At 36.9% G+C, this 10,948-nt stretch overlaps 1 protein-coding gene across 1 annotated transcript in view; it reads right to left on the reverse strand.

Annotated features, from left to right (window-relative positions):
• Positions 1-10,948, reverse strand: part of CACNA1I (calcium voltage-gated channel subunit alpha1 I) — a 646,661-nt gene that overhangs the window by 120,236 nt on the left and 515,477 nt on the right. The window contains exon 24 of the mRNA XM_078650206.1: positions 1,511-1,620. Within this exon, the coding sequence (XP_078506332.1) occupies positions 1,511-1,620 (110 nt within the window). The remainder of the gene's footprint in view (positions 1-1,510; positions 1,621-10,948) is intronic.

Genomic DNA, 10,948 nt, shown 5'->3' on the forward strand with positions numbered 1-10,948 from the left:
AGATGAACTAACAAAAATATAATGATAAAGGTAAGTCAATCAGAAAAAAAAGTTTCGTGCTTCCAGTGGAATTTATTTTGCAATCTAATTTGTAAGGTCAGTTGCCAAAACCTGTAGAGTTTCCCAATCGCTTAATGAAATTGTCAGGCATATATTTTTTTAGAAGTAATCTATCAAGTTTATCTTTTATTGGGTGGTTTCAGACTCCCCTTATTTCCTGGACAAATGTTTTAGGCAAATTGATTTTATTTTTGTGGCATACGTTTATAATGACCTATAAGGTTCTCATTCTGTCATTTATGCACACCAGTGGTTCTTCTAATTATAAGGTCATCTGCTGTATATTAAAATGTATTATTTTCATAAAATTCTTCATACAGGCATAGTGGTTGACAAACCTTTTTTCTGTTTCATTTTCCATGTATTCTTCAAAGATGGGAAGGTCAATGGATACATTAAAAATATCTTGCTTGTTAAATATAAAATATCAAGTCTCCTGGATCATGTTTCTAACAGGTAAGACCTGCTGGAGCTCAGAATGTTTTAGTTCATATGAGAGTACCACTATTTTTACTTTTTCTTTCTGGTTAAGATGAGATAAGTAGAAGATATTTTGTCTCTGCAAATGTAGGTTGCGATCCATTGTCATGCAATCGCTCTACCACCCAACTTTGTGGCTCTTGAGCACCAACTAGGAGTGAATCAATTTGCTATTCTATTCTAATGTTTGTAAATATTATGGAAAATATCTGGGCAGAAAAGAAAATGTTACTCGCTTGTAACTAATAAGCAACATATCCTCCTTCATGTCAGAATGGGCCATGAGTTTGGGGGGCATGTTTTCTTTTTTCACCAGGTCATCAAACTAAAGGTGAGGTACCAGATGTCGCTGTACTTCATGCTAGGATTGTCGTCGATTTTGGCTGCCATAAAGCAACAGTGTGAATTTTTCTCATTTCTGACTGAATACCTATGGAAACAGATTTTGCTCTCATTTAAATAGTACAAAAGGAACTACTTGAAGTAGCCAGGCAGCTTCATATATTTTATTTTGATAGTTCTGTGTCATTTTCTTTAAAAAGTAAAATAAAAAACTGTTGCCTATAGACAGGCATTGCTTGTTTACTGCATGAGGTTTTATTTCTCTCAGTTGCAGAGTTGTTCCATGATCTCCAGATGTGCACAAATATATTATAATGTTTATGAATATAATGTATATGCCCTTGACATGGAACTGGTGTAACAGGTAAGCAACTTTTCTCCAGAACTGAACTAGATTTCATCTTTGCACTCAGGATGTAGTAGTGGGATAGGAGAAGAAGTTAAAGATAAGAAGGATATTGATAAGAGGTTGAGTTGAAAAGCATTGCAGAGTCATGCTGATACTCCAGAGAGACTGTTAAAGCCAAGGGAGGGTTTCATCCACCTTCACATCCTGCTCTATAAATGCTCTATATAGTCAGTTACGTTGAAGTAAGCTACTCCTTCCAAAACCCTCAATAATACCCACCTGTCTTTGAAGTAACGCCGAAGGCCAAATGCCACCAGTTTCATTACTGCCTCCAGCACGAAGACCGCAGTAAACATGTAGTTGCAGTACTTGAGGGCTGTCTCCAACGACTGTAAAGAGGGTGAAAAGAGGGTGGTGGGTGAGGAAGAAAGATACAAATCGACAGGTAAAAAAAGGAAGTGACATCCATAAAGGTAGTTTGCATGCTAAAGTCTGGTGTTCATGGGCCTAGAAAATGTCAAATTGCTCATGTCTAGTAACTGTCTTGAGGCTATTTTTCCTGCGTACCATAATGTTGTGCCTCTAAGTGAAAATCACTCACAAACCTTGATATTAAACATTTATTTTACATACTTGCTTCCAGTGGCTGCCTACTGGCGATTTAATAGGAGATGTTACTATTAGTTTAGTCAGTAGTTCTACCTTAATGGAACTTAGAAGAATGAGTAGTGAAACTGTGATTCCAATGCCAACAGATTGCGCCTAAATCTCTGTAGCATGGCTTTAGAACTATCTTGCCCACTCACACTTATTTAGCTGCAGTTTTCTTTTGATATAATCTGAGTTCAGGAAACATACATTGTTAGGTCTTAAATTCATGAATACTAGCCTGTAATGCATAATAAAAAGGGAAGAAATGGATAGTTAGGAATAAGCAGGTAGATGAGCGAAAGAAACTGAGAAATAAATGATAGTCTAGAGAGCGTAGGAAAGACACAGAAAGAAATTAGATGTGTATAAGAAAAAGAGGTTGAGAGGTAAAAAATAAGGTAGAAGCAAATAGAAAGTGAATATTATAAACAGAAACAGTAATAAGAAAAGTGAGAAAAAAAGTAATAACAGCAAGAAAAGAATGTTGTGGGTAAGGTATTGAGAAAACATGATGCATACAATATAGAAAGAGAGATGGAGGAAGGGAGGTAGGGCAGGGATGAAGAAGAGAGGGCTACTACTGAGACAGGTAGAGCTAGGTGAACATGGCATAGAAAAGAAGGGACAATTTAGTAACAGTGATATTGACTAAAATTAATACGTATTTCCTAATTCACAAGACACAGATGGGAAGCAAATGGGATACAAAAGACGTAACAGAGGAAATAAAAAAGATTTGGGGAGACAACTAAAAATGTAGGCAGGTGTAACAGTATAGTTTGGAAGAAAACTGCAAATGAGGATAACTTAAGTGGAGAATGGAGAAACTTGCAGAAACAGAATGACTTGAAATGCAAGGAGAGATCAGGTAAAAGTAACAGGTGCAAATGTAAAGTATGAAAACTCAAGGAAGGAGCACACAGATGCAATATCTATCGAGAAAGTGCACCCACAAGAACACATACATAAATATATAACAACACGAAAGTTAATACAGGGATGTCCAATGTAGGTCGAGTAAAGGCAGTCCATGCCACATTTTCATGATAACCACTATTAAAGAAGAAACTGGAAAAGGCGGAATCGTTAAAAGATAACATGAGAAATTGAAAGATAACATGAGAAAATGAAAGTGACATAATGAATAAAAAGAACAAGTATATGTAAAAGGGATGCAGGATGATGTATCTAGAGACCATTCTGAAATTCTCTTGAGAAAGTGAAGGCAAAATAACATAATATATTATATAAGGTGGAAAGAGCTAAGTAAAAATAGGATTGGAAATTGTGAAAAATACATTTGAAAGTTATTGAGATAGGCGTATTGTAAATAAGGGCACAGCAGACGAAGGTAACAGATAAGGTAAGAAAGATAATGTGACACAAGAAACAATGAAAGAGCATAAGTCGAAAAAACATGGCTTAGAGAAATGAAAAGACAATATTAGAATGTATGTGGTGAAGAAAATGAAGGAAAGAACATACATATATAACAACACGAAAGGAGAAAAGCACAGAAGGAAAATAACAGCATTAAGCACATGATAGCACATGATAAAAGACAAATAAAGTTATGCACTGTGAGAAATTTAAGGAGGTAAATGAGTATTCAACAAGAAAATATCGATGATGGTATTGTTACGCATGCAATGTGATGGCTGTTTCCCATGATACATGAAAAGAAGGGCCAGGGAAAATAAAATATTCTCAGATGATAAGAGAACACAAACGAGAGGAACAAGGGAAGGAAGAAGGGGTGATAGTGGAAATAATAATTGGCAATGTCTCTGATTTTGTGTCCTGGAAAAGTCACTAAATGCTTGGTAATTGGACTATTATGCATTCATTTTATTCTGATTATTTAATGAATGCAGCATTTTCACATTAATGAAATGCATTGATAGTGCAATTTGCACAGAAATACCATGCAGGTTTACACATCCCACATAACTTTAGAAAACTGGTGTAATGCGACTACCACTAGTTATTCTACATTTATGTGTGAAAAATGCTAGATCACAGTAGTATTGTACTTCCTGGCTGTAGTAACATTATTAATATATTGCATGTATTGCTCCTGAGTTTGCACAAACCCCTAAATGAGAACAATGTCTCTGAAGTGATATGAAGTGCAGAAATCAAAGCAAATCAAGCATACATGGAGGAAGAGAATTTCGGTTAAGAATCATAATAGACAACTTCATGGAACTAAATATAAAAGAAAGTGAAGGACAGGCTAATAACATGCAATACACAAGGAGAAGGGTACTGTGGATGGAGACCATTCATAGATGACATGAAATAGTGAAAAGTACATAGGAAATTAGATATAAAATCACGTTAGAGAAAATCAATAGACAACTCTATACAAATAACAAGATATGAGAATGTAAAGAAAGAAAATACTAATAAAATACACTATAAAAAGAGAAAAGGGTGGAGGATTGTGAACATTTAAAACTGGTATGACATGATGAAAACACAAAAGGGAACCACATTGTAGAATAAGGAATGGAATCAAGATAAATAATCTCAATACCTAAATTTAAAAATCCCATAGCATTTATGAGAAAGTGGACGATAGGCAGATGACATACAGTATATAAAAATAAGGTACAGGAGATGAATGACATTCATAGATTATATGAAAAAGATAAAGGCATGACATATACAAACCTGAAAGAAAAAGAAAATTAACTGAATAATGTGGAACAAAGATAAAGGGCAAAAGACAGAACAATATCAAAGATAAAGACTGAAAGGGCAATTAAAAGGTTTAAAATGCCATAATTCGTCCTTGTGTAGAAATGTTTGCTGTAGCCAAATTGCACACTAAAATAAACACAGTAATGTCGGTTAAGCCTGCATTGGCACACTATTACTGCTGTGCACCTTGAAGAAAATCAGGATTAGTCATAATGCTCTGCAGTGTGGGTAGAAGCTCATTTAACACAGAATCTAACTCACATTATCTACGGTACACTGTCTGCCACAGAATTGTCTTCTTTTACTCCTCTGGTATTTTTTGTTTCTAGTGATGCATTGAGTAGTAGGTGAATGTACGAAGTGGGAAACTTGAAGATGACAAAAAGATAATGTCCTTTGTTCATTGAGGGCAGCCAATATTTACTTTGTTTTTATATTTACATTTTGGCATCTGATCTGCATGTTATTTTTTTAAACATGTGATGGTTAGTGCATTTTCAGTGTTTCATCTCTGCCCTAGATATATTTTTCATACTGAAGCAGAATTTTAATTTTCAATTTTTTAACTGGTCAAGGTGTACTGAATGACAAAGAAGTACATTCTGAGTGATTAGAGTAAATAAATAACCACTAAAAACTATTTGTGACCTGATCTTTTTGCATCTCTCCCTGCTTCACCAAGAAGCCTTAAACCAACATGGTAACTACTCTAAATGGAAACTATCCCCTTACACCAACCCATCCCCAGCCTGCAGTTGTAGAAGGTAATATAAGGGAATCCTACGACCAGACACAAGCCAGGACATCAGTTTCTGCTGAGGCCAGATTATAATCATTAAATGATTTTGGAGTAAGAGTACTACTTCCTTCCTAACAAAGAGGTAGCACTCAAAGTTTACGTAAAGCATATTGAGTATGTCTGAGTGTTCTGAAACATCATACCACCTAATTTATTACTCCTGTTCTCTGCTGCAGTTTTCTCCTTTAAGTAGAGTGATATGTATGCACACAGCTCAAGACGGGCTACACCTGATGGAAATCAAAGATAACTGTAAAGGATTCTGAAACAGAGTAAGGGCCTGAATACAAGTTCAGTGGTCTTGGGTCCATTGTCGCATGGAAACCCCGCCACACAGTTGACGGTCTGCCTGCCGTATTACGATGTTGGTGGTTTGCCGATCGAAAGACTGCTGGAGCACCGCCGACGACAGCCATTCGCAGACCGCCTCAACGGCGGTAGGGGGAAAGGCAATTATCTGAGGGCAGTACAGAGAAACTCACTGCAGTCCGAATTATGAACTGGCTTTTCGATTAGTCGACTATGGCGGGAAGACCTCCTGCTTTAGTCAGCAGAATCAAAGGATTTGGGGTGCATAATCACCCATTTCCTTTTCTTCCTGCAGTCTCCTACGAGGATACCTTCTTCCAGGTACCCCCTTCACAGCAGCATCTTGACCCCGAACAAAATGACATTGTTGGCACGAAATCAAGGTAAGTCCATATTGTACTATTTACTCATTAACTGGACATGGGCACATATGGGCCAGACTCCAGCAATGGGAAAGTACTGGTAGTAGGTATTTTTTCACATGTGTCATGCATATACACACCTGCATTGACACATAAGAAAAAATATTCCCCGCCGTTAGAAACACCGCCGCTGGGCCAGCGGTGACATAATAATAAGGCAGCGGGAGACAATCCACCATGGCAATACAGCAGAAAACCCGGCGAAATCGGAATCAGCTCCTAATTCTATTGATGACCCAATTTTGGTTTAGTTCCATTCTACAATAATTGTGAGTGGAGTTCTACAGAGTGGTAACTGCCCTTTATTGTGATTGGGCTAAGCATGTTTTTAAGCCCTTCTTGCCCTCTAGAGAGATGAAGCGAATGGCATTGACAGCACCAATATCCTTTCCTCTGCATGTAGACAAGATTAGATGTATGTATGTCTCGAATTTTACCAATAAGTAACTTTAAAAACAACTTTATTTTTCATTTTGCAAATACAAAAACAAATTGACATCAATACAGCATATAGAGGCGTACCATTTGGTATTATTAGTGATACATGGTACAGGTGGTAACATCGGGGGAAGAAAGGCACAATGGGGAAACATATCCATTTGTAAGCATATTACAATGGAGAAGAAGCATGGGACATGCCACTGACTTTCAGGGTATGAATTACTGGGATCGAACCTCCCGCTCCTCATCATGGTTAGGGCCGTCGTCTACATCTGCCCCACTCTCCCCGCTGTCAGTTGCATCTTGGTTGGAGGGTTCCCCCTCCGTCAACCCAGAAGTACACATTTCGCGCCAAATCAGTAGGTCCGCTTGTAGCCTCTCGTCCCTACGGGTGAGTTTCATTTGGGCTTCTTCAGCTAGAGACCACTCTCTGACATCTTTGAGCCATATTGGCACTTCCGGACCCCTCTGCCCCATCCAAGTTATAGCTATCCCGGGCCTAGCTAGCACTAGCATTAATTGTAGGAGCTTATATGGGAGCTTCCTTTGCTTAGGCTTCCGGACAGATGCAAGTACCAATAAGTACCTTACATTGAACATGGGCATACATACATCCAAATTAGCAAACCGAGTTCCGGTGACAGAGGATGTTATGGTTTTGCACCAAACGCATGACAAACTTCAACATTTTGTAGTGTCTGTCACTGTGAATCTAATTTTTCAGAAGACAGAACAACCCTGGTAGCATGAAGAAAATGGTAGCAGATAGAGTGTCAGCCATAAGATAACAGAGAAATGTTGAAATATAGAAAGTTTTGCTAAAACCTATAAAAGTCAAGTTCATCTCAAGGTGGTTCTTAGTGAGATATATGTGGATGGATAATAATGATTCAACAATAAAACTGTAACAGAAACAGAATCTTCCTACAAAAATGTAAAAGGGAATTTCAGAAGTTCTAGTACACCAATAGGTCAACTGAATCATTAAAACACAAAGACCATCAAAAACTCTTTTGAAAACCAAAAAGAAAACACCTATCAGTGGGAAGTAAAAAATACTTTGAAAACTGGAAGGCAAATAGGATATGTTTTTGAACACCAAAAGACAAATCATTTAAAAAAAACTAAGGAAGATAGCATATTACTCAAAAATCAAAAGTCAAAGATATTTGACAATTCATAAATAAAATAAGTCGTTTATTGGAAGACTTAAAGAAAAATAAAGCTGTTCAAATAATTTGATGCAAACGATTAGCTATTTAAAAGAAATAATTCAAAAGTTATAAACAAAGTAACCTGCTTTGGTAAACAGAAAGGAGAAAACACTTTTAAACAACTGATATAATGGAAGAATTAGTTGGAATGCTAAAGCCACACAGAAATATCTTTATAGAGCGGAGTAAAACACTATTATTCAGAAATCTTGCACAGGATAAAGATTTTCACAAAATAAAGGTGAAGCATATTCTCGAGCAATTAAAAAAAATTATTGAAAAGATGTTTAAGAAAATGTGACTTCAAACAAAACAACTGTTAAAAACCAAAAGGAGAATAAATGTCAGACAACTAATGGGAATAAAATATTATTAGGAAAACTGAAGAGAAACATGAGCATATTGACAAAGTAAAAAAAAAAATATTTTTCAGAGACTTAATGACATTCTTAAGGAAATTTAAATAGAAAGAATATCTCTAGAAAATTTTCAAGAAGAACTAAAGTTGTTCCAGCATATGTGGATTAAAAAACGTCAGACAAATAATACATTTTTAGGAAAGAGATAGGGAAATTATAGGGCCAAACAGAACTGCCTTTAAAAATGGAATGAAAAAATAGGAAATGCTTTAAAAATCTTAAAGTGAAACAAAACGCTGTGGAAAATATAACTTTAAATGACAAGTTGCTTAGGGTCCATTAACGACCAAGGATAATGGAAAATGTAAAAAAAAAAAAACAGAACCTTGTTAAGATCATTTCCCTATAATTTCTCAGAATCAAATTGCAAAATCATGTTTTGTATTCGTAGAGATGCTAATCTCAATTATAAAATTAAGAACATGCCTATTTCTGGATTGTTAAATTTGGGATATGTTACTATGCAGATTACAGCTAGCTCTGGCAAGTCTCCAACACATTATTTAGGTTTCATTCCAAATCTTGAAATTTGCTTTACAACTTTAACATGAGGTAACTGTTTATGTTTTGCTTCTTTTTTTAGTTCCCTCATTTCACAAACTGTTCTCTCACCCCTAAATGTTTCCTTCTGTTTAACTTTGCACTTTGATCACTGGCTCGTGGACAGATGATTAACTCTACCTTCTCTTTTTCCACTAACATCTTTCAGCTGGCAGTGCCATCTTCAATTCCTTTCTTATATGTAGGCAGATTCATAATGCCCCTGTGACTTTGAGCAAAGACTTGTTGAAGTTAAATTAACCTTACTAAACTCCTTCTTCCCAGCGCTAACCCGTGAAATGGGAATTACCCCAACTTGCTCCCCCAAAAAGTTGTGCAGAAGTACAATTCTCAGAGTGACCTGGTTAAATGACTATGCAGAGAAAAGACAGAGTAGGAGTAAGGATCTGGATTATTAACTAGGAAAGACAGCAAGATATTAGTGTCCTAAAGTTAACCAGCACAGCACCTAGAAGTAAAAGCAGGTTTCAGTGAGGAATCCTGGATTACTCCGTTTAACTACAGTTCAAGGGAAAGAAGCAATGTTTGTAAAGTTTTAGCAGCTTTAAACAACATAATAATGTTAAGAATCTAAAACATTCATTACAAATTGATTTCATTAAGACAAAGAAATCAGATTATTCAAAACAAGGCTAACAGGTCACAAATCAGGATTTATGACTTTCCTAAGAGAACTCCTACTTTCAAAAATAGTTTTCAAAAGAACGTTATTGAGTGGCTACAGGTGGTGTTTCTCACAGCTAAGAACAAAAAGAGTCACTAGCAAGCTCCTTGTCTTTAAACAGGCAGGAAGTGCTGGGCAGGGTCAGTTAACATCTTGGCCGGTGTACACTTCCTTCTCCTAAAAGTTAAAAAGAGCTAAAGGCTCCTTTATCTTGCCTAGTAATTAAGTTGCAGATTTCAGAGTTGTACAGATTCTCAGTATTTGCAAAAGGCAGTATTCTTCAGTATTTCCAACTCCTTCTTGCAGAATGAAGGAGGGGTGTCTTCACTGCTTCCAGCCCTTCAATCACAGCTATTGAAGGGTATCTCACCCAGGCACTCCACATGCATGTAGTTCACCAGAGTTCTTACTATAACCCGCTAGCCCTCTCAGTATTGGGAATCAGATTTGCATTCTGTAGGACACTTTGTAGCTGGGTACCAGCATTTTAACAGGCCGCCCTAGGTAAACAGCTTCTCTGCAGGAGCCATGTCCTGGAGTAGGGCAGTCCAGGTGGTCTGCTCTTACAGTGACCATGGCAGTCAGGCTGCCTCCAAAGCAGTACAATCTACATTTCATTTGTCCTAGAGGAGAGTCAGAGCATTCGTGGCACCTATTCTAGGAAGACAGTTTAGTGTGAGTTAAGAGATGGGCAATACGAATGAAGAAAAAAATTAGTTACTTACCTGTAACTGCAGTTCTCCAGTATTGGTATCTTTCATTGATTCACATGCTTGAAACAGTCCCCGTCATCGAAGTGGGAGTCTGACGGTACCATAGTAAAGCAGTATGTATCACCACCATAGACTATAATGGTAATGAACAATCAGTTTAATAACCTATCTATGTCCTTTTTAAAAAAGGACCAAACTATAACCAATCTGGTGACAGCACTGTCTAGAATATCGCTAAGAAAGGCTGAGCTCCTCAGGTGGGAATAATATAATCCGAGCTATAAAGCAAGCCTCTATGGGGAGGGAGGGTGGGTCGCATGTGGATCTAAGAAAGATACCAGTACTGGAGAGCTGCAGTTACAGGTAAGTAACTCATTTCTTCTCCAGTAGTAGATCTTCCATGGATTCACACATGCTTGAATCAGAATAGTAAGCTGTTACTGTTAGTTAAGCATTTTAGTAATATAAGTACCCTTTGAGGATGGTGGGTAACAGTCTAATACATAATATAAATATTTAAATATATAAATGTATGCAATGATATATATATATATATACAATATATATCCAAATGAAAGCAATGGCGCCTCCGGATACCCTTCCAAGAGGGTCGGGGCTCATTTAGGGCGGATGCCGCCGCTCCTTAATATTTCACAAGATCCTTACCAACTGCTAGCAAAAGAACCACTCCAGTTCGTGGTTGTTGTTTCTATTTATTGGGCAAACGATAATGCGTTTCGACCTCTGGTAGTCTCTGGCATCTTGGTATAAATATATCTATATATATATATCTATAAAATAAATAATGCAGTACATGA

The sequence above is a fragment of the Lissotriton helveticus genome, chromosome 1_1 (genome assembly GCF_964261635.1).
Source record: "Lissotriton helveticus chromosome 1_1, aLisHel1.1, whole genome shotgun sequence".
In the NCBI taxonomy this organism is placed as follows: domain Eukaryota; kingdom Metazoa; phylum Chordata; class Amphibia; order Caudata; family Salamandridae; genus Lissotriton; species Lissotriton helveticus.